Source organism: Pangasianodon hypophthalmus, chromosome 6, assembly GCF_027358585.1.
Source record: "Pangasianodon hypophthalmus isolate fPanHyp1 chromosome 6, fPanHyp1.pri, whole genome shotgun sequence".
NCBI classification, from domain to species: Eukaryota; Metazoa; Chordata; class Actinopteri; order Siluriformes; family Pangasiidae; genus Pangasianodon; species Pangasianodon hypophthalmus.
In genome coordinates this window covers 18,929,997-18,955,274 of record NC_069715.1, presented here as the reverse complement: position 1 = coordinate 18,955,274, position 25,278 = coordinate 18,929,997, and the positions used below count along the sequence as shown (strand labels likewise).

General features: G+C 40.8%; 1 protein-coding gene and 1 long non-coding RNA gene across 3 annotated transcripts; both read right to left on the bottom strand.

Moving 5' to 3' along the window:
- Nucleotides 1-735: 735 nt before the first annotated feature.
- LOC128318511 (uncharacterized) lies at nt 736-4,621 on the bottom strand. Its single transcript, XM_053234688.1, has one exon. The coding sequence runs from the start codon at nt 2,758-2,760 to the stop codon at nt 1,780-1,782; it is 981 nt and encodes a 326-aa protein (XP_053090663.1). The 5' UTR covers nt 2,761-4,621; the 3' UTR covers nt 736-1,779.
- A 2,939-nt stretch (nt 4,622-7,560) lies between these two features.
- LOC113538061 (uncharacterized) lies at nt 7,561-25,268 on the bottom strand. 2 transcript variants are annotated; one of them, XR_008301869.1, is made up of 4 exons: nt 24,237-25,268; nt 20,100-20,183; nt 12,421-19,402; nt 7,561-10,321 (listed from the first exon to the last, which is right to left on the bottom strand). It is a non-coding gene; the product is annotated as an uncharacterized LOC113538061 (long non-coding RNA). The 2 variants fall into 2 exon arrangements; XR_003403813.3 differs by having other exon boundaries at nt 19,103-19,402.
- Nucleotides 25,269-25,278: the final 10 nt, after the last annotated feature.

Below are 25,278 nucleotides of genomic sequence, written 5' to 3'. Positions count from 1 at the left end.
TGCCGAGTTATCACCCCCGCTGTGAGGGCTCTAATGCCGGAGTGTAATGCAAACAAATTTCAATATTCCCTGCTAACATTTCTTTAGATATTTACAGCTCCACAGTTTTATTTCATCACATTCTGCTCACTTCCCATCATCACTACCTAAATACCTTAGTCCATATTCTAAAAATATCATATGCATATTATACTCACTAATTAACTCAAATAATTTGAAGCCCCTAACCATACTAAAACAGCTGTGGGAAGGATATCTGTACATGAAAGTATCAGATGAGATATGGCATACATCCATAGACAGGATTCTATCTTCATCAATCTGTCTACACCATACAATTATGCAGTTTAAAATTGCACATCACTTACATTGGTCCAAAGTAAAGCCGACTAAAATAAAACCAGAAACTGGTCAAATGTGTGATAGATGCAAGGTGGAGCTGGGTACCTCACATGCTCACATGTGCAGCACTTATAGCCAGACAACTTATACTTATTAAATGCAAAGATAAATTCCCACCAATATTCAGTCAGTGGATTAGAGATATTATGCATTTTATGATATTGGAAAAAAATTGCTATTCCACAAAAGGTTCTGCAATTAAATTTTATATTATCTGGCAGCCAGTCTTAACATACACTCACCAAACACTTTATTAGGAACACTATACTAATACTGGGAAGGGCCCTCCATTTTGTAATGACGAGTCAACAGAGTGAGGATCCATTAGCAGCGTTTAATAAAAGGCAGACACAGTCATACAGGTGTGGTTGAGCAACAGCAAACAGGGTAATCAGAGGTGAGACAAAGGCAGAGTAATCAGACAGGCAGATGATCAGGGCAGGCAGCAAAGAATCCAGAAACGAGAGAAAACAGTCCAAGGTCAAAACACGGTAATCCAACAAAGAAGGTAGAAACACTCAGAAATGTCAGCTGGGGCAAAACAAGACCTCTGGTGACGATCAGGGGGAACCACAGAGGCCGGATTCGTTACAGAGCCCCCTCCCTGCGAGAGGCTCCTGACGTGAGAAGGCAAACAACGCCGGGGTCTTCCGCAAGGACGAGGACCCGGTTTATCCGGATGAGTCCTGTGGAAGTCAGTAGTAAGAGACGGGTCAAGAATGTCCTTGGCATTGACCCAGGATCTCTCCTCCGGTCTATACCCCTCCCAGTCCACGAGATATTGCAGGACTCCTCCCCGGCGCCGAGAGTTTAAGATCTCCTGAACCTGATATGCCTCTTCATGGTCGATGATGAGAGGAAGGGGAGGGGGTCCCTGGTTCCGGGGCTCATCTAGGTCATCCGCCCTTCTCGGAGCACCAGTGGCCTTGAGCAGAGAGACATGAAAAGTGGGTGAGATACGATATTGTGGAGGTAAGGCCAAATGGTTAGAAACGGGGGTTATTTGTTTAACGACTTTGAATGGACCCACGTACCTGGGACTGAGTTTGCGGCAGGGTAGTCAGAGCCGGAGGTCTCGAGTGGAGAGCCGGACCCACGATCCCGGGACATACTCAGGGTTGAGACGTCGGTGGTGATCTGCTTGTTCCTCCTGTCTCCTGATGGCACGTTGGAGATGAGTATGGGCCTCGCTCCAGGTAGTTTCACTCTTCCTGAGCCAGTCATTAAATGCGGGTAATTCTGTGGGCTCCCTGGACCAGGGAAAGAGAGGTGGTTGGAACCCAAGCACGCATCGGAAGGGTGTAAGCCCGGTGGATTGTTTGTGCAGGGAATTTTGTGTGTATTCTGCCCAAAACAGATATCAGCTTAATTGCCCAATCAGCTTAATTGCGGTGACAGTAGGATATTAGAAAGCGAGTGATCTCTTGATTGAGGTGCTCGGTTTGCCCATTTGGGTGGACTGCCATGACATTGCGAAAGAACGGCCCCGATGCCTGTGCTGGAGGCATCTACCTCCACTATAAACTCGCGCTCAGGATCAGGGTGATGGAGTATAGGTGCAGTGGAGAAACGTTCCTTGAGGTGATTAAAGGCTCTGTCAGCTACGGGCGACCAGGATAATTGACCTCCCCTCCTCTTAGTCATTGAAGTCATGGGGGCTGCGATGGAGCTGAAGTCTCTGATGAAACGTCTGTAAAAGTTAGCAAATCCAAGGAACCTCTGCATCTCCTTGACAGTCGTAGGTTGGGGCCAGTTCAGGACGGCCTGCACTTTGCGATCATCCATCGCCACTTCCTCAGGACTGACCAGATATCCCAGGAACGTGGTGGAAGTCTCACATTTCTCTGCTTTAGCATATAACTGGTGGGAGATCAAATGTTGTAGAATGGCTCGGACATGGTGAATGTGTGTTTCAGGAGCGTCAGAGTAAATGAGAATGTCATCCATGTAAACGATGACCCATTTATTGAGCATGTCACGGAATACATCGTTTATGAATGCTTGGAAGACTGAGGGACTGTTGACGAGCCCGAACGGCATGACCCGGTACTCATAGTGCCCAGAAGTGGTGGAGAAGGCAGTCTTCCACTCGTCCCCCTCCTTTATGCAAATCAGATTGTAGGCATTGCGCAGATCGAGCTTGGTGAAATATGTGGCGGAGCGAAGCTGCTCCAGAGCTGGTGGAACTAGAGGTAAAGGGTACCGGAACTTGACAGTTATTTCGTTTAAGCCTCTATAATCAATACAGGGCCAAAGACCCCCATCTCTCTTTTTGACAAAGAAGAATCCGGCGGAAGCAGGAGACGTAGATGGAACGATGAAGCCCTTAGCCAGTTCTTCTTCTATGTAGGCTTTCATGGCTTCAGTTTCTGGTTGTGAAGGAGGAAAGATTCTGCGGTGTGGAACCAGGGAGCAGCTTGATGGCACAGTCGCTAGGCCGATGTGGCTTTAGTTGGGTGGCGTTGGACCTGCTGAATGCCTTAGCTAGATCAGCATACTCCAAAGGAAGATTGGCTGAAGGCAAGGGGTCCATCTTGACGATGGCTGCTTCAAGTGATGTCGGTTCTAGGGTCTGAAGACACTGTGCAAAACACTTGGCCGACCAGTGAGTGATTTGACCCTCAGTCCATGAGATCTGTGGTTTGTGGAGCTGAAGCCAGGGTAGTCCAAGAATAACTGGGTTATTGGGAGCTTGTATGATGTAGAAACGGTTTCTGAGTGCATGGCGCCAGTAGTCAGGCAGATGTCATTGGTGGTGTATTGGACCTGACCGGCGCCCAGAGGTCTTCCGTCTAACGCTGCCACTGCCAAAGGAGATTTACTGGGTCTGAGAGGGAGGTCATGAACTTTAGCGAAGCCACATTTACTCTCAAAACAGTTTAAATTCTTAGTGGCATGCATTCCACAAGATGTTGGAAACACTCCTTTGAGATTCTGGTCCATGTTGAGATGATTGCATCAGGCAATTCCTGCAGATGTTTTAGGGGCACTTTCATGCTATGAATCTCCCATTCTACCACATCCCAAAGGTGTTAAATTGAATTTTTCTGCTTATTACAAATGTAAAGAGTGGTTATCTGAGTTACTGTAGCCTTTGTGTCAGCTTGAACCAGTCTGGCCATTCTCCGTTGACCTCTCTCATCAACAAGGCGTTTCCATCTGCTGCTCACTGGATAGTTTTTCTTTATTGCACCACTCTGAGTAAACTCTAGAGACTGTTGTGTGTGAAAATCCCAGGAGATCAGCAGTTATAGAAATAATCAATCCAGTCCATCTGTCATCAACAATCATGCCACGGTCAAAATCACAGAGATCACATTTTTTCCCCGTCCTGATTATTAATGTGAATATGACCCGAAGCTGTTGGCCCGTATCTGCATGATTTTATGCAGCCACATGATTGGCTGATTAGATAATTGCATGAATGTGTAGGTGTTCCTAATAAAGTGTTCAGTGAGAAAAGATGGAGTCTCTTGACATTACAATCCCATGAACAGTCTTATTTAAGTTTTTTTTCATTCTGCCACTAACTCTTATCATGCAATCTCTCTTTGTCTTTCCATTTTGTGGCAAACTTCTGTTTATTTTTCATATGGGTACTGTTTTTATTCTCCTGTATTGATCATGTCTAAGTTTTTTTTTTTAACTGTATATGCTGTATACGCTATCCCAATGGTTTGGCCTTTTTTCTGGACAGAGTGTAAAACTTAATAATTATCAAAACAATATGGCCACCACATGTCAATCATTTTCTATTGAGGTGGAGGCCAATTTATTTAAACAGCTATAACACAGTGTTATCATTGACATATTGCCACCAAATTTGGCAGTTAGATCCCACATCACACCCCTTACTCAGGCAAAGTAAATGACACATTTCCACCTGAAGGGGATGCTGTAATATATGAATTTATCTTTTGGTTTATATCTTCACAACTGTAGGGAATAGAGTAAAACTATTATATCAGCAGAATACAAGAGTCCTCCTGCATCATTTTGCCATACGGTTTTGGCTGACATACTTTCTGCCATCTTTAATTAAAAAAAAAAAAACTTTTTAAACTAGTCCTAGGCCCTTTATCTGAGAAGCATAAAATATGTAATATAGCAAGTAGAGAGCTTGCTGACAAAAACATACTAAGTTAATTTTGATTGCCCAAACCATTTGGCCACTACAAGTCAGTGAAATTTTAGGCCATTGTATATACTGTATGTACTGACTGCAAAGTAAATTTTCTATGAACTTTACAACAGTCAGTAGGACACTGTCTGGCCACTGCTCAAATATCACGACAATGGGCCTATAGAGGGCTTTATAATTAAAAATGTATATATCTCCTCAACAATTTGATATAGGAAGAGGAGATTTGCTGTACATTTTTTTGGTCAAAATTTAAAACTTTTGCTAGTTATTTTTCTCAGACTTTTCGACCATGGGCTCTGTGTGTGTGTGTGTGTGTGTGTGTGTATGTATGTGTATACATCACCAGGAAATACACTAGATGAGAGTCTATGTTTATGATCAGCTGAGATAATTCAGTATTTTAAAAGAGGTTTTGGTCCCTTTAAATGGGCTTCACTGGATTGACCAATCAGTGTGCGCCATTCACGAGCACCAAACTCCGCGCTCCTGTGAACAAGAGTTGCACAATCTTTAAGAACCACTCAGTGCTAAGTTAATTTGGTTTATAAAACTTATTAAGTGGATGGTTAATTTATTTAACTTCAGTAAGGTGTATTTTGCATGCATATTAAGTACGACTGTACTATTTTCATTGTTGTTGACTTTAATTAAGCCGGATGCATAATACAGTAATGTTAGGGTGATATATGCGGTTACGCTTCTGGTGTTAGTATTAGTTGTTACACTGAATTCTGCCACTACATTGGATTTAAATATTAGTGTTGACTTAAAGAATATAAATGCAGGTTTCATCTCCAACCAAAATCTAACACACCTGTTTTAGTTGATCAAGAACTTCTTAAGGCAATGATTAGATTGTTAGGTGGGCACGATTATGGTTGGAGCTAAAGTCTTCAGGAAGATAGATCTCCAGAAACAGGGTTGGTGACCACTGTTATAGAGAATAGAGAATTTTCTTTCTTCCCCTGATTCAGTCATTTGGCCCCATCCAATCAAATTTTGTATAATTTCATTAATATGTGAACTCATGTTTTGCAAACTATTGCTAGGATTTCTGTCCGATCTTCCAAACTGTGGTGTCAAAATACTCAGCAGAGTCTGGCCTTCAATAATTATTTAAAATCTGTGGACATTTAAAAAAGAATGTGGCCTATGTCTACTAATCAGTCATTCCAAGTCAGGGCTTAATTTACTTGAACAGCTATAACACATGATAGATGGATATGCACAACACTTGAAAGGCATATTCAGGGCCAGATTCTGAGGCCGTATGCTAAAGATGGGGTGTGGTCACCCTCATTGGGCATGGTTAAGTTCTCATATGCCATATGTCTGATGGAGCTGAAATGGCATTACAATCAACAAAGTATAAGCTAGGAACCACGTGCAATATACAGTCAGGTCCATAAATATTGGGACATCGACACAATTCTAACATTTTTGGCTCTATACACCACCACAATGGATTTCAAATGAAACAAACAAGATATGCTTTAACTGCAGACTGTCAGCTTTAATTTGAGGGTATTTACATCCAAATCAGGTGAACGGTGTAGGAATTACAACAGTTTGCATATGTGCCTCCCACTTGTTAAGGGACCAAAAGTAATGGGACAGAATAATAATCATAAATCAAACTTTCACTTTTTAATACTTGGTTGCAAATCCTTTGCAGTCAATTACAGCCCGAAGTCTGGAACACACAGACATCACCAGACGCTGGGTTTCATCCCTGGTGATGCTCTGCCAGGCCTCTACTGCAACTGTCTTCAGTTCCTGCTTGTTCTTGGGGCATTTTCCCTTCAGTTTTGTCTTCAGCAAGTGAAATGCATGCTCAATCGGATTCAGGTCAGGTGATTGACTTGGCCATTGCATAACAGTCCACTTCTTTCCCTTCAAAAATTCTTTGGTTGCTTTTGCAGTATGCTTTGGGTCATTGTCCATCTGCACTGTGAAGCGCCGTCCAATGAGTTCTGAAGCATTTGGCTGAATATGAGCAGATAATATTCATCCTGCCGAAACACTTCAAAATTCATCCTGCTGCTTTTGTCAGCAGTCACATCATCAATAAATAAAAGAGAACCAGTTCCATTGGCAGCCACACATGCCCACGCCATGATACTACCACCACCATGCTTCACTGATGAGGTGGTATGCTTAGGATCATGAGCAGTTCCGTTCCTTCTCCATACTCTTCTCCTCCCATCACTCTGGTACAAGTTGATCTTGGTCACATCTGTCCATAGGATGTTGTTCCAGAACTGTGAAGGCTTTTTTAGATGTCGTTTGGCAAACTCTAATCTGGCCTTCCTGTTTTTGAGGCTCACCAATGGTTTACATCTTGTGGTTAACCCTCTGTATTCACTCTGGTGAAGTCTTCTCTTGATTGTTGACTTTGACACACATACACCTACCTCCTGGAGAGTGTTCTTGATCTGGCCAACTGTTGTGAAGGGTGTTTTCTTCACCAGGGAAAGAATTCTTCAGTCATCCACCACAGTTGTTTTCCGTGGTCTTCCGGGTCTTTTGGTGTTGCTGAGCTCACCGGTGCGTTCCTTCTTTTTAAGAATGTTCCAAACAGTTGTTTTGGCCACGCCTAATGTTTTTGCTATCTCTCTGATGGGTTTGTTTTGTTTTTTCAGCCTAATTATGGCTTGCTTCACTGATAGTGACAGCTCTTTGGATCTCATCTTGAGAGTTGACAGCAACAGATTCCAAATGCAAATAGCACACTTGAAATGAACTCTGGACCTTTTATCTGCTCATTGTAATTGGGATAATGAGGGAATAACACACACCTGGCCATGGAACAGCTGAGAAGCCAATTGTCCCATCACTTTTGGTCCCTTAACAAGTGGGAGGCACATATGCAAACTGTTGTAATTCCTACACCGTTCACCTGATATGGATGTAAATACCCTCAAATTAAAGCTGACAGGACATCTTGTTTGTTTCATTTGAAATCCATTGTGGTGGTGTATAGAGCCAAAAATGTTAGAATTGTGTCGATGTCCCAATATTTATGGACCTGACTGTAGGCACTGACAATGCCCCATCAATCCCTTAGTGACATTGTGGTGTTGTTGTGTTGCTTTGGCTGTGCAATCCCTCTACATTTTCTTCAGGAAATGCATCACAAACCAAGATGGCACCATGCTAGTGGCAGCCAATTACAGCAGTTCCTTTCGAGAGATGTTAAATGTTAAGTATATTACCTATATTAGGTTTTTCTACCTACATATCTGTCACTTTGCTTTTCTTCAGGTCCTCTTTTTCTTACTTCTAAGTTTCAGTCTGTTTAGGCACAGTTTTTATCTGTTATGCACTCTATGCTTGGCATGGAGAACAACGGGGAGATAGCAAGTTGCTTCATGTACACACGATCAGCTGCTGGTGCACTGCTGAGATTGTACTAAAGATGCAGAGCTGTATACAAAACAAAGGCAAAGAGGAGATGCTACAAGCCCTTCTTTCCCTCCATCATCATCAGAAATGTTAGGTCTCTTGGCAATAAGATGGACAAGCTCAACACACTGATCATAACCCGGAGGCAGTATCGGGAGTGCAGTGTGCTTTGTTTCACTGAGACATAGCTGCAGGCGGATATTCCGGACTTGAATGCTTCCATCCTCAAGGGAATTACAACAATCTGTCACTACCGGCCAGGTGAAGAGACAGTTGGAGAGGCTGAAATTGGGAAAGCTGTAGCTGCAGCTGACAGCCAGCTATGTGGGATCCTCCAGCACCTCTTCAACCTGAGCCTTCAACAGGAGAAAATGCCAGAGCTGTGAAAAACATCCTGCCTGGTTCCAAGACAACTCCCTCCTCCCTGAACAATTATAAACCAGTAGCCCTCACATCACATGTTATGAAGGTCCTGGAGAGACTAGTGCTGTTCCATCTCAGACCTCAGGTCGACTCTTTTCTGGATCCCCTGCAGTTTGCCTACCATCCACAGGTAGATGTGGAATCTGCAGTCATATATCTATTGCAAAAGGCCCACTCTCATCTGGACCACAACACCACCACAGTGAGAATCACTTTCTTTGATTTCTCAAGCACATTTAACACCATCCAATCTCTCCTACTGAAAGAGAAGATGAGAAGAACGCAAGTGGACATGTCCATGATCTCCTGGGTCGCTGACTACCTGTTGGAAAGACCCCAGGATGGGCAGCTGGGAACCTGCCTGTCTGAGCACTGTGCTCTCCACCTTCCTCTTCACCCTGTACACCGCAGACTTTCAGTGCAGGTCAGGTCTCTGCCACCTTAAGAAATTTTCTGATGGCCCTGTGGTGGTAGGGTGTATTAGGGATGGACAGGAAGAGGAGTACAGGGACCTGGTCAGCAACTTCGTGGAGTGGTGTGGGAAGAAGCATCTGATCCTCAATGTGGCCAAGACCAAGGAGATGGTGGTGGCCTACAGGAGGATGAGGACTACAACCAGCCCCATTACCATCATGGGTCAGGACATTGAGCAGGGTTACACCTACAGATACCTTGGTGTCCATCTTGACAACTGGACTGGAAGGTCAAATGAGAGGCTTCGTACAGGAAAGGAAGCTCAGGTCCTTTAATGTTTGTAGCAAGATGTTAGAGATCTATTAGTCAGTGGTAGCCAATGCACTCTTCTTTGCAGCAGTATGCTATGGAGGCGGCATCAGAACTGGCGATGCAAGAAAACTCAACAAACTGATCAAGAAGGCCAGGTTGATCTTGGGCTACTCTCTGGAGAGTGGTGGAAAAGAGGACATTCAATAAAATGCCAGCCTTTCTGGACAACAAGCAGCATCCTCTCCATGACCATCAAACAGTGGCGCTCCTCTAGGAGAAGACTCATTCAGCTCCTTTGAGGAAAGGAGCAGTGCAGGAGGTCGTTTGTACCAACAGCGATCACACTGTACAACAGCTCATCACTGTGCTGGGACACTATTTTGCACTGAGCCAGTCTTAGGATAAGCTAATTGGACAATAGATGAACTTGAATAGTACCACCATGCTCTATTCATGTCCATATGCACTGCCATTTTACTTCTATTCACTTTTCTGTTTTCACACTGTTTACAATGTTTATATTGTTGACAATGCTTGCATTGCACTGCCACTTTAATTCCACTGAAGTCTGTTGCTTATATCTACAATGTTTACACCCACCAGTGTTTCCCACAGGACTTTGTGAGACTGTGGTGGGTGGACCTCTGACCCTCTAGGGGGGGTCAGGAGGCATGGTCCCCCATAAGAAAGTTTTGTACATTTTAAAGTTAAATGCATCAATCTGTTGCAGTTTGAGAGCAAATTTAGAGTCTAGCTCCATAAAGAACTTTGTGCTCTAGTAAACGATTTTGTGCTCTAGTAATAATTTAATCATAAACACATTGGTTGTATGATATGAATGGTGATGACACAGCAAAAAAGTCACACCCACCAAGCATGTTATACGTGACAGAGTTTAACGTGGTTCACAAATGGTCAAAACACAAAATCAAATAGAGCATACATTTGATGCATCAAAGAAATGAAGCAAAAGTGGTTACCTGTGGTGAACTGATTTATTTTTTAGAAAATAAAAAAAATACTGGATGCGGTATTGATCAACTCTCCCTATTGGCAATCTTTACACCCTGAATTTGGATATTTAATTTTCCTGGGCTTTGAGAAAAACATTTCTAATGCCCTTTTGTAGTTGAATTCCCTTGGGCTTGGCCCATTGACGATGACCCTCAGGCAGGCGGCTAGGTGCTCTCCTTGCAGCCTCTTACGAAGGTCTGATTTGACCTGAAAATGAAGGTAACTACATTTAGCCAAATGAATGAAAATAAAAGGTACACTTGTAGCACACTGTTTGTACTCTTCTTTTATTTAAGAAGAATATGAAGTTTATCATGTAAGTGCAATGGGGTTAAATCTCAGCAAATTCAGTCATACTGCCATGCCCTCTGTTCATTGTGGAGATGTCTCTCTCACAGCTGACACCGGAATGACAATTGCAATTGCAAAATAAAAAAGGTAGCTGCTCATGAGTCCTTCTGTCTATGCACATAATCAATGTATCTTTAGAAAGCTGACACTTGAAAGTTTACTGTTCAAGAATTACTTAGACTGTTATTAATAGCTATAAAATGCTATACAATTAGCATCTAGCTACACATGACAGATGACTGATCGAGGGGAGGGTCTGCCTGACTTGGAGTGAGAGATGCTTTGCTGAAACAATGGCGCAAAACAGAGATCTTTTATGTATAAGTGTAAAAATATTTTTGGTTCATTATGAAACTATGGCAGGACAAATAAGACTGTGGCAGGCCCTGGATGCATCAACCAGTGGCTACTTTGCAGGACACTCTAGATGATGAAGACTGGGACATGTTCAGGCATAGCTCTGATGGCATCAACATGTTTTTACGGAAGCATTTGTGGGATTTATTGGGAAGCTTGTAGATTAGTCCACAAAACCACCATCAGAACATTTCCCAACCAGAAGCTGTGGGTGGATAAAACCAATCGTGACGCTCTGAAGTCTTGCACCACTGCCTATATTGTTGCCTATAACACGGTGCTAAAACATGCTAACAGTGCTCACACTGCTAACTGTGCTAATGCCAGTGCTAGTGTCAGAGCGGGAAATTCTTTCATCATCTCGAAGCACAACATGAGAATGTCTTTCAGCAGAGTGAACACCGGGAAGGCAGCAGGACCAGATGACAGCTCAGGTTAGGTCCTTAGAGCCTACACTGGCCACCTAGCACCGGTGTTCATGGACGTATTCAACCTCTCCCTGGCACAGTCAGTAATTCACACATGCTTTAAACAATCTATAATCATTCCTGTTCCAAAGAAACCCCAGCCTGTCTACTTCAATGACTATCGTCCAGGAGCCCTGACCGTAATTATGATGAAGTGCTCTGAAAGGCTGGTCAGAGACTTCATCTCCTCTTCATTACCTGATAGCCTGACCCATTACAGTTTGCATATCGTCCCAATCACCTAACAGGTGTACACACAGCCCTGAGCAATCTGGACACCAGGAAGAGAAATTACTTTAAAATTCTGATTGTTGACTACAGTTCAGCATTTAACACTATAATCCCCTCCAAACTCACACCAAATTGAAGGATCTGGGACTCAGCCCATCCCTGTGTCAGTGGATCTCCAACTTCCTGACATGCAGACCGCAAGCAGTACAGGTGGGCAGGCATGTCTCACCCTCCATCACCCTCAGCACTGGTCCTAGAGTTTTTGTCCTATCTTCACAAAGTTGGTGTCAAATAGCTCAGCAGAGTTTCTCCCTCAATAATCGTCAATAAAATATTGAGACTGATGTAGGAAATTAGCTGTTTAGGTTAAGCTGCCCGCATTCTCCACCAAAATATGTAGGAAATTAGCAGATCAGCTCAGAAGTGGAAATTTTGCAAACTTGATATTTTAATAGCTGAACAACTATTCCTCCAGTGATAAGCTGAAATTAGTATATTTATTAATTATGCATGGGATATTACCCCCTTGGCCACCAGCAATAATATCCTAAATATAGTGAATCACTATATTAAGAGCACAATAACAAGATCTGCAGTTTAAGGCAGTAAATTCTAAGCACAGAGACACAAGGCACTTGCCTTTGAAAATCCGAAGAGACTTTATTAAACTATTCTAAGACACAGAAACTAATCTAACACATAAACACACGCACGTACACACACAAAGGTCAAACAGAGAAGGGTTTTGAACAGAGAATGAATGAAACACTCGAGTTTCTAGGACTGTATGCTATTTAACCATGAGCTGAACGATCAATCAACTTATCAATTTAACCTTCATTTTGTTTAGAATGGCTTGAAACATTGCACCAGTTCAGTGAGAATCTGGAGGTACTGTACTTGCGTTTAAGTTGTCTCTTTGGACGGGGATTGCCTCATTGCATTGCCTTGTCTGAGGGGTTTCCCGGCGATGTGAGTTTGTCAGCAGTCCGATTGCTTTTGAGTGGCGTCTTGGAAGACCAATCAGGATGATGACTGGAGTGAGGCACACATCCGGCGGAGTCTCGAGTGTTGATGAGAGAAACTGTGGTTCCCGGTGGTGCAAAGACGGGAGCTAGAGGCTTTGCAGGAACCAGTCTGGATGCAGAACGAGTGTAATCTCCTTGGGATGTTGAGGGGCAAAAACTTCTGGAGCTCTGGTTGATGAGAAATCCAAAGTACTCACTGATCATGTTGAATGAAGAGAACTCTGAGTTTCCTTTGTGTCAGGGGGTTTTAACCCTTTCTAGCTGGGCTGACCCCAAAGTGTTCCAATCAGCAGAATCTTGGGGCAGGGTGCATTCTTCTCCTCTGACACTAATTGGCATACTGGCCTCTAAGTTATGTGCTTTTTCTAACTTTCCACAAAGTAAAGTTAGAACTTTGGTCATGCATTTTGCAACACGGACGTAATACATTGTGCTCAAAATCACTTTATCTCAACGCTTAGGAAATTAGATCATGATCACAAACATACCAAACATGTTGTTATTGATACAGTCATCAACACTATGATACCTGTTAAATGATCAAAAGCATCATGATGAACTGGTGGCTATAATCATGATACATATAAGGAATGACATTAAAAAGGCAACAAGTTTTTCAAACTATGGTGCATCATTTTAAGAGTCATTGTCCTTTCAGGAGATGTAAGGTAACCTAAAGCTGGGTTCTGTGGAATGTGTGACTGGTGATGAGAACAGGGTGATAATTGTTTTCCTGGGGGAAAAAACAAAGGGTCTCAATCCAGAAGGCCAGCCTGTGTTGATTCTTTCTTGAGGCCTTCCTGGGTGAGTCACCCTCTTTTGGCCTTAGGTTATCAGATTTATGGTTGAGGGCCCTTGGGTGTTATCCTGTGGACCAGCCATCTGGTCTTGGCCAATGGTCTAAATCAATAGCTTTGACAGGGTTCCTCTTGGCTTCATCCTCTGTTCTAATATTTGCTCTGTTGAGCACAAGACAGTTGAGATTAGGCAGCTGCAAGTAATTAACTGGCTCTTCAGAGTCTGTGTGGGAGGATTGATTGTTTTATGTTTTTCTTGCTGCCTGTTCACTTAAAATCTTACATTGATGAACAATGTGGCCGCCACCTGCAAATCAATTCTAATGGGGGAGTCAATTCACTCAAACAACTGTAGCTTATGATTCTTTGTATACACTTGAATGAAAATTGACAGGCCACTTCAGGACAAAACCCTGAGATGGTATGCCCAGTTTTGGGCATGGTCATAAATAGTGGCATAGCTCAGAAAATGTTTCTCAGGAACCATAAGTCTGATTAGGTAAAACTTGGAATTCAGCATTTTTATCCTTATTGTTAATGATGACCTGGTCGCTTAAAAAAACATGGCTGCCATTGGCCAATCAGCTTTCAGCAGGCATTTGACAGGGTTAAAATGATCAATCTTTACAAAACTTGAATCATAGTTCCCGCTATCGACCCAGAAAAATGCTGTATTGTCACTGAAATTGCCAATGGGAGGTTATATTCTTTTTTCCCCACTTATAAACAAACATATCTCATGTAAAATAAGGCAGGAAGGGGAATATTTGTTTTCTCCTTATTCAGTTGCTTATGCAACAAAAATCTGCATTAGCCCAACCTACTCACATTTTTTTTTATTTGATTAATATGTGAACCCATCTTTTGCAAACTGTTCCTAGGATTTTTGCCAAATCTTCCAAAATATAGTGTCAAATTACTCATTAGAGACATATTTGTAATAATTATAATTATTAAATTATAATTATTTAAATTCCTTGTATAATTGCAAAGAATATGGCTGCCGCCAGTCAATCATTGCAAAGCCAGGCTTAATTTATTCAGATAGTTATAACACATGATATTCATCCATTTTCCATACTGCTTATCCTACACAGGGTCACAGGGGAGCCTGGAGCCTATCCCAGGGAACTCGGGGCAGAAGGCGGGGGACTCCCTGGATGGGGTGCCAGCACATCGCAAGGCACAATTGCACACATTCACACACTGAGGGGGCGTGTTTGCAGGTCAAGTACATTTTTCTCACATCTCGTGTCTGATCAAGCTAAAGTGTCCATACAACCACTTAAGAACAAGCTAGGAACCACAAGCATAGCCCTGTCCTGTCCTGACAAACCCCTTACTGACACCTGGGATTTGCATTGGATGTGCAATTCCTCTGCATTTTCTTCAGGAAATGCACTTTTCTAGTATTACTGGTGCTTGCTATGCATTGCTATAATTATAATTGTGCATATTTCTTCTTCTTCAGCACATAACTAGTCTATACACATAGACTTTCTGAATTTTTGCCATAAAATGTCCAGAAAATGGTGTTATTCTGGCCCCATACACAATAATGGGAAATTTTTGACCTCCCCCCCAACTCCCCAGCCCTCAGTGACACAGACATGAATGATGTGTCCAAGTGTTTGGCTTGGTCCAGAGAATCAGGAAATCCCATTTGGGAATTGATCCCATGTGCATGTTGCGTTTAACTTTAATATAAAATGCAAATTGAGCCTAGAGGAGCAAACAGGCAAACAGAGACACTGTTTAGATTTACTATCTCCATAGGGAAACTTCGGCACCTAACTAGTCCGATACTGTTTGACTCACAGCCACAGATCACACCTAAAATCGTTATTAATATTCAGGAGGTGTGTGCGATTACTTTTCTCATCAATCGCACGTACATGTCTTCTGAAATTCCCAATTAAATTTCGCCCATACACGTTCACTGAGAAATCAGTAGCAGGACCCAACAGGCCATAAACTTAGTGTAATCACCAAACTACTGCAGTCATGTCATTCATCAAAACAATCGGCTCAATGAGGAAAACTGCATTATGGGGGATGACTGTACCCTCGACTCAATGTGCAGAATTGCATTATGGGTCACGTGGTGTCACGTGCATATCACCACAAAACTGAGTGTAATCACAAAACTACTGGTACACAGACATATGTCATATCAAAACACATGGCTGATTGAGGAGAATTGTGTTACGGGTACTTTAGTGACATCAGATGCATGTCACGTGCATGTTAACCCCCAAAATAAGTGGACCCACAAAACTACAGCAACATGGACATGTTGTATATTAAAACGTTCGGCTCAGTGAGGAAAACTGCATTATGAGCATTCTAATGACATGTGCATGCAAGGGGACTGCTATAAAACCTATTTTATTAAAAACTTGCGTTAAAGACAATCATCACAGCTACCAACACAGGTCAAATTAGTTATACAAAAGCATACACATATGTAGCTTCCCCTACTGAGTGGCATGTGCAGCTGCATGTCAGTGTGTCGAATTTTGCACAGGCAAGCACTAGTTCTATTTCTAGTTCTAGAATTCTAGTTCTTTTTATTCTGTCAAAAAATTTGTCCCCTATCTAGTCCTACAGTTTTTGAGATATCAAAATGGGACCAGTGCCAAATTATTAGTTCTAGTCAGGAAAAGTGTGCTTGTATACAGCTTTTTGATCAGTCATGCGGTTCCCGCATAGCCGGCCGTTTGAAGTGCATTTTTTTCCCATAGGAATGAATTGAAAAACTATTTGGAAGGAAATGCAGACCAAACCGTACATGCTACAGACATGAAATGTTGCCATTATGTAACACTTCCTCCCCCTCTCAAGCAAGAGAAGTGAGCCTGATTGACCTAATGGTGGCGCTATCTATAGTGCTGCATAGTGCACCATTTTACGCTTTAGGCCATATCTCGAGAGAACCATGAGGTCTAGAGACAAAATTCTTTTTTCTACTGATTCTTTTTTTCTTTTTTTAAATATTTATTTTCAAATATATATATTTATATATATATTTATTTTAAAAATATGTACAAAATACGCATGACAAGATCTTGCAGGGTAACATGTAACAGGAAAAGAATAAGTAAGTTACAATCTGGGGTTGCATTTTTAACATGTGTAGGCACATACATTACATTTATATTTATGGCATTTGGCAAACACCCTTATCCAGAGCGACTTACAAAAGTGCATTGAAGTCTATCAAAAATACTCTAACCTAATTATTTATTAATTAATAATTTAATAATTCTAAATATATCCCATTATAAAAAATCAAACATACATTTTGAAATCTATCAAAAATACATTCTGAACGGATTCCATATTTTCTCTAGCTGTTCGTTACATAGAAAATACAGTATCTCCAAGTATATTAGTTAGTTCCTTTATCCACGTCGTACGTTGGTACTGACTCTAGTTTCCACAATTGTGATATAATTTTTTTTTGCAATAATAATACTAAAAGGAATAGCATGCTGTTCATGCTTCTCTAATGCTACTGAGGTAGTCCTTGTTCCTAACATAGCCCAAAGTGGGTTAGGCTCCTAGTTCTTTCCAAATTCATTTGAGAGACAATTAAAAATGCTAGCCCAGAATGTTTGTAACTTGCTACATGCCCAGAATGAGCACATTACCATACCTTACATTACTTTACATCTGTTGCATAAAGGAGATATGTGTGTGCAGATTAGAGCTTAGATTTACAGAGAGATATTCTGTGTAGGGTTTTAAACTGAACTAAGTTACACCGATCAGCCATAACATTAAAACCACTGAGAGGTGAAGTAAATACATTAATTATCTCGTTACAATGGCATCTGTCAAGGGGGGGATATATTAGGCAGCAAGTGAACAGTCAGTTCTTGAAGTTGATGTGTTGGAAGCTGGAAAAAATGGGCAAGCATAAGGATCTGAGTGACTTTGACAAGGGCCAAATTGTGATGGCTAGACGACTGGGTCAGAGCATCTCCGAAACGGCAGGTGTTGTGCACGTGGGGAACAAAAGCTAGCCCATATAGTCTGATCCCAGAGAAGATCTACTGTAGCACAAATTGCTGAAAAAGATAATGCTGGCTATACATTGCAGCTTGCTGATCAGTAAGTCTTACCTTTATTGAGCAGGTGTGCATACACTTCCCATAGATTGTTTTCAATTTCCATCTGTGTTTGATGGCCTCTGTGATGAAATCTATATGTCTTAATAATACTTAATAATAGAAATAGTAGAGTGCACCTATTTAGGGGGTGTAGGAGGTTAAATCTATTAATATCTTCAAGAGTATTGTGTGTATACATAAACTGAATGTTCACCATTTATGTTCTACAGGATAAAACCCAAGGACCCTCAGCCATAAATCTGATAACCTAAGGAAAAAAGGGGGGTAACTCACGAGGCCTCAAGAAAGGGTTAACACAGGCTGAGGACTGTAATGAGACCTTTGCTTTTCCCCCCAGGAGCACAAAGTTCACCACCATTCACACATTCAACAGAACCCAGCTTTAACAAATGCATCAGGTTACCTTACATGTCCTGAAAGGACAGGTTAAAACCCACAGACACAAAGGAAACACTGAGTCCTCATCCATTAACAACTCAGGAGTTCTCGTCAAACTACTCCAAGAAGTTCTTGTCAAACAAGAGCTTCAGAAGTTCTCGCCCCTCGACCACGAGGAGATCACGCTTGCTCTGAACCTCAGCCAAGTCTGTAATGACCGGTTCCTGCGAAGCCTCCAGACTCCAGTCGCAACAGTGTCAAAGAAACCTCTACCACGCTAATCAAGCGCCTTCCTGCAGCTCGCCTACGAGACTCCTCACTCCATTCACCATTCTGATTGGTCTTCCAAGATGCCACTCATAAGCAACCAGACCGCTGACAAATCCCCATCTAGGACAATGCAAATGCAAGTACAGTACCTCCAGATTCTCGCTGAACTGGTGCTTTTAATATAAAGTTTAAAGCCCTTCTAAACGAAACAAAGGTTAAACTGATAAGTTGATGGTTCGTTCAGGTCATGGTCTGAGAAATAGTCCTGGAAACTCGAGTATCGAGTTTGCCGATCTTGTTACTGTGCTCTTAATATGATGTTTTCACTATATTTAGGACATTATTGCTGGTGGCCACGGAGGTAATATCCCATGCACAATTAGTAAATACACTAATTTCAACTTATTGCTAGACGAATAGTTGACTAGTTGTTGCAATATAAAGTTTGCAAAATTTCCCCTGAAATTAGAGCTGATCTGCAAATTTCCTACATATTTAGGTGAAGAATGCGGGCAGTTTAACCTAAACAGCTAATTTCCTACAGTGGAGAATGCGGGCAGCTTAATCTAAACAGCTAATTTCCAACATTGCTATACATATGGTAAGGTCAACAGGTACAATATGTTACAGTTACATGTTTAGGGACAACCTATTGGTCATCTTGGTCAAACACCAATCTAGCTCAACCCATTTGAAATATGAGCATTAGAGTTTCAGTAAAATACAAAGCAGCATTGTTTAAAAAAAAAAAAAAAACAATTGTACAAGTTTGCAGATTATTTGCCATAAACACGAAAAGGCAAACAGATACAATATGATATAGTCGCATTTACAGATACAAAATATCTTTTTCAAAAACATTTTTGCAAAATAACAGCAACCAAGTGACCCACATAGTGACATGTATAGTAAGCTATCTTACGAAATATTAACACTGTTCTTCCATATTTAAGGATCAAGTTAGAAACTTTACCATGGTGATAAGAGAATATGGTGTACTCTTCAGGATCCTGAACTGATTGCCGTCTTCATAGAATGGTTACCCCATTTTTGCAAGGTCTCTTGTTCCAGGTGCAATGTCTCAGTAGTGCAATGATGGAGTGACACAGATCCATTTCCACATTCTCTGTCACCTCTATCCTGCTGCCTTCACAGGTGTCTCACTTCTCCTTCTGTCCTCATAGGTGTTTCACTGCTCCTGCTGTGTTTTACAGGTGTCTCACTGCTCCTGCTGTCCTCACAGGTGTCTAACAGCCAGGTGTTTTGCAGCTTTCTGCATTTAAACAAATGTACTATAAAAGCTATCTGAGGCAATATTCTGTAGCACATTGTACAAGCACATTTACAGCCTATAATTAAGATGAAACCATAAAAGGGAATTTATGTCAAATTTAGCTGTGTCATGTTTTTAAACCCTTCTGTGCAGAGATTACTTGGAACTAGAGGTACGCATAACTGCTACCCGGGTGCTGAATGCATGACAGCACCAAAGACGCCACTCCCCCTCTGCACCGCGTGTCTGCGACCTCCATGCTTCTGGGGTGCCTCCCGACATCGCGCAGCCACCACTCATCGCCATACACCCACGCCGCCACGCCACAATGACAGTGGCTCTCCAGCCACTTTCCTCACTGCAGCCCATGTCCCAGAGAGCCAGCAACCCTCACTCTTCCTCCACCAGCACCACCACTCCCCCTCACCACTGCGCTGAATCAATAAACGCACATGAGTTTGCACTAACTCTGCCTGTTATGTTTCTGTGTTCTGCCTGCCTCAGCTCCGAGACGCTACATAATGTAGTGACGATATCAATGGATACTAGTGGAAGATAAATTGAAACATTCTCAAAAATGTCACGCCAATTATATTATTAAATTATCCATATGCATAAACTTAGGGAATTCCATCCAAAACTCTAAAATAACTGACATGCCAATCAGAGAATATACATAAGCAATGGTCCACGATACCTTTGTTCACGTCACAGATGACCTAGGTATACCACCATGTCTACTTCTGTTTCCGATCCATCCACATTGGCATCACTGGAATGGCTAGAAAAAAAAGAAACAACACTTTATTAATTAAATAATGTTATTGGTAACTTTACAATGGGAGTACAGCCACAAAAGCAGTTTAGCGACAAGCTAACAAGCTAAGTAACAGACAAAAAAAGTAAGTGGTCAATTATATAGTATGGTATTACTATACCACTGACTAAACAATACTAATGGTATTAGTATGGTCAGCAGTATTGATTTAACCAAGTACTGCGTCTGTATATTAACTGATCTAAAGCCAATACAGCTACAAACTAATTTAAAAGTAGAGAAGGGGTACAATAAAAAAAACTAATAAAAAAAAGCTCGTCAGGCAGCAGTTAGCTTAATAAGCTAACTATCGAACTTAATCACTACTCTACGTAACTACTTACTATTATTTGTAATATGTTGTATTGACGATAAAATTTCACCATTTCTATCGAACCACTTTGTCTGTTATTTATTTTAAAATTGATAGATGTTACATGATACTTATGCTACGAAGGAGATTCGTCAAGCTCTCATGCTCATTTTCCTTAGACATCCCTCAGAATGGCTTGCTCTTGCCCACTAATTTTTGAAATGTAGGATGTCAGGGGAAAGGTCATTAATGTTCATGGGGGAAGTGTTACATTACTGGCTGGTGAAAGGTCATGGCTCTGACATTGCAATAGCAAATTTCCAAAATGTATGATCCTCCAGTTTTGGAGTTCGGCAAGATGGCAGACTGGACAAGCACTCACCTCTAAGCTCTTGCTCAAGTGCCCCAAAATTTACTTGAAACCCTCAATTTTATCAGTTAAACAAGATTAAAAACAGTAAAGTGAACATTTGAATAAGTGATTGTACCATCTCAAAGTACAAATTAGAACCTAAATGTACTTTTAACCTGACATGCCGAGCGGAAAGACTGAACCTAAGCTAGCTGCAACCTCAGGCCAAGCAAACACGAGGGACCATGACTACTCGCAGATGGATGCTACAACCAGCAGCTGTATGAAGAGAAAATCTTCCCTTTTTCCTCCAACAAAATTACAGCACCACCTCCAAAGGTAAAAACCTCACAGGAACTGACTGAAGTCCCAAATGTGACTCTTGTTGAAGTTATAGAAAAACTGACCTCAAAAATTGACAATTTCGGTGACCATTTAAGAGAAAACTCAGTCATGGTGGCTAGTATCACCAGAGTAGTAGTGATGAATGCCAATGAGCTTAAAGAGTGCAAAGGCAAGACACAAGCAATAGAAAAAGTAATGCCCCGAGAGAAGCTGGAACCTCAAAACACATGGTTTGAAAGAAAAAGACAACAAACACACCCTAGTCATGAATATTCTGTCCAAAATAGTGCTGCAGTGGGATACATCAATGGAAACTGTGGTTGATACTGTTCACTGCATTGGGAGAAAAGCGTAGGGGAGACACCGTCAGGTCATCATCCAGTTCGCCATGAGATACCACCGGGATACCATCTGGAAGCTTTTGCAAAGCTGACAGAGAAGCTCGCGCAGCTGCATGACCGAAGATGGAGCAAGACAAGGTGGCAGGAAAGAATATGTACTACAGAAAATAAGTGAGCTACATCAGTGTTAACAGGGTTATTCCAGATTAGACAGGCTAAAGGCAACAACATGTCATTTATTTCACACTCTCAGATGTTTGAGAGTCATAAATGTGTTCTGTGTTAACATTTTTTTAGAGGTTCTCTTTCATAACTGTAACAATTTTCTAATGTTATTATTCTGCGGTGTAGTTAAAAAGAAATATTGTTATACTTTAAAAAAGATCTCAGTCTGAAGGTCAAGAAAGAGGAAAACAGATTAGTTTAGCTTAGTAACCAGTTTGTGCTAACTTTACATTAGTTCATTTATCTACTTACCTCTTTTCACACAATGATATGCACTTAAAATTTAGCTCTCCTGGAATTTCTGTTTTTTACACATCTAACAGGTAGAACAAGGAAAAGCTAAGCTATAAAAGTATATGTTCACCTTAAATACACTCTTTAATATGAGGACAAGAATGTTTGCTTTATAGTAAATTTTACTGTATTCAATAGTGCCAGACAGGGGCTCTGCAACAGTGTTTAATTCCAAAAAACTAATACCCTTAAATGTTTACTTTTAGTTTATATTTCCTTTTTTTTTAATATGTCTTCCTCTAACCCTATGTTTTCACTTAACACTATGGGTCTAAGAGATTCTGTTAAAAGAAAATCAATCTTCCTTTTTTTTGTAAAAATGAAAAAGCTCAATGTTTTCTTCTCTAAGAAACTCATCCTAATGACAAGGATGAAAAATTCTGGTCAAACAAGTGGAGCAACAAAATACTTTTTTTTTTTTTTTTTTGTCAGGGTACAAATAGGTCAGCAGGCATTGCTGTATTTTAAACAATTTCCCTGGGGGAAAAAAGGCTGTAAAGGATCTCTGTGAAAAGGTATCCTGCTGAAGATTTTATATTTGGAGATGATTTTAATATGGTGATTGATGAATGGCTTGATAGAATTTTTGTAGTGTGTTTAAATTGAAAGACAACATGATGCACTAAAATCCCTGGTACTCAAATTTTCACCTGGTTTAAACCTGATGGTTTAATCAAATCCACAATAGATTTTTGGTTAGTGTCTGAAAATAGGCCTAGTCTGGAGTCAAATACTGTAGTTTCTGTAGCACCTCTAACAGGTCACTGTGATGCTGTAAAGGCACTGCTACTTAACAAACAAGAATGTACAGACTCTGATGAGATTTCTAAGGAAATCTTCCATTTCTACAGTAAGCAGTACTCCTCCTCTTATTCATACATAGATACTGACACTTTCCGTTAACACCAGGGTTTGAAATTAACTTTTTCACTCACCAGCCAATTTGGCTACTAAAATTTTAAGTTACCGGCCATTCAGAACTTCTACTAGCCAAACAGAAGGAAAAAAAATGAGCGTTTCTAAAGAGAAGTTTCATTTGGTCTAATAGCGATGACTTCATTGATAGTAAGCATTTAGCTGCAACACAGTTTTCAATAGACGCTGATTTTGCTTGTTTTGTTGCTAAGCTCTGGAGATGACTTTTTTATTTTTTCGTGGTCTTTAACAGCTTCCACCTTGAAGTTATTCGTTCCAATAACAAAATTATTTGTTTTGTGCTTTTCCAACGCATATGTCCAGCAGTCCTCACAGTACATTATCTGATTTGTGGAGTCGTAGACGAGCAATTCGTGCCCAGTTTGCCACTTGGTATTAAAACTTCTGCTTTTCTTTTCTTGGTCTCCTTCGTTGTTTGGGGCGACTTTCCTTTTTACGCCGGGGTGAGTAACCCCAGCGAAGTAACCCACACTCTTTCAACTACTATGAACTAAGGGATCATCCCTCTCTTCCCCAAACCTGGAAAACATCCAAAATTAATAGACAATCTTAGACCCATAACCCTGCTTAATTAATGACAATAAATTTTTAACTCATGTTTATGCCAACAGATTAAAAACCAGTATTACACACATTATCTCAGATACACAGTCATGAAAGGTCGGTCAATTCATAACAATATACTGGCAGATGACACAACCATATTCATGAAAAATAGTAGCCAAGTTCCAAAAATCCTCAAAACAATACAGCTTTTTTAAATTTTTTATACGGCATCTGGTTTAAAATTAAACCTTAAAAAATGTGAATTACTACCAATTCATAACTCCCCTCTGTAGACAATTGATAATATCCTTGTTAAATCAACCATTAAATACCTTGGCATACACATTACACAGGATAATATCACACTAAATAATCTCAACATTTGGAATAATCTAGATAAATCTAAATCTTATTTGAATTCGTGGTCTCAAAGAGACATCTCTATTATTGGCCAAATTTTCTTACAAAAATGGAGTGCATTTCAAGATTCATTTACCCAGCTTACTCTATGGAAGTATTTTCCAGACAAATTTCAAAACTTCATTTGCAATTGTGTTTTCTATTTGTGCACGCATAAATTGTGACAAATTTCAAATGGAAAAGCAAAGTCCATTTGCAATTGCATTTCCCATGTCTTGAAATATTGAAATAGCAATAGCAATTACCCCGTTTGGTATTTCACTTCCTCGGTATTGCATATGTAGCCTGCCAAAATTCAAAGGGAATGTATATATACTATGGAGTATACTATGGGGTGTGTTTGTATTTGGAAGTGACGTCAGTCACAGTCGACGGCCAAGAAGGAAAACGTGTAGTCGATTGTGCTGCATGGAGTGTGTGTAACCGAGCAGTGTGGTGAAAAGATCATTTTTAATTTCGGGTCAGAAAACAAGATGAGTGACAGTCGCAAACGAAGTAGCATTTGGATGCATTTTAATAACATAGACAACATAAAGGCAAGATGTAGAATTTGTAAGGTAAAAATATTATATCGAGCAGGGTCTACTAACAACTTTCACAGGCATATTAGAATTGTACATCCAAATGTGCACGTTTATTCTTTATTTGTTATATGGCACAGCATGTTCCGTTTTTTTTTTTTTGGTTGTGTTTTGGGAAGCTCAGTATAAATAAAACGTTGAATACGCATGTGTAATAGTGTTTGATGTTTTTATATTATTTAAGGTTTTTATACCAGACGTAATGTGAAATTGTGGTATTCTGAAAATTATAAGGTTTAGTATAATTACATTGAATACTTTAAGTGATATATGTGCATGCATACCAATCATAGGTCAAAATGATCAACCAACCATTTGCTAAATTTGGCTGAATTATAAAAGCCAGAATGAAGAGCCATTTGGGAGCCGAAAGAGCCGGCTCTTTTTATTTATTTTTTTTTATTAAATAACATAAACAATATACACGTTCGTTCAATTGCAAATATTAAACATTATGCAGTTAAGTGCGCCGGCTCTTATTGCCGAGCTGAGCGAAACGATCTGGCTCAATAAAAAGACCCGGAACTCCCATCATTACTTCTTGGCCGTCGACTGTGACTGACGTCACTTCCAAATACAAACACGCTCAATAGTATACTCCCACTCTAACACTGATTGACATGTTTCTAAGCAAGGTATCGGAAATGCAACTGCCAAGGGAACTGAATTTGAATTTTGGCAGGCTCCACACGCGACGCTGATGAAG

Coding starts and splice junctions, on each gene's coding strand:
- LOC128318511 (XM_053234688.1), bottom strand. CDS start 2,760: ATGAAAGCCTACATAGAAGAAGAACTGGCTAAGGGCTTCATCGTTCCA.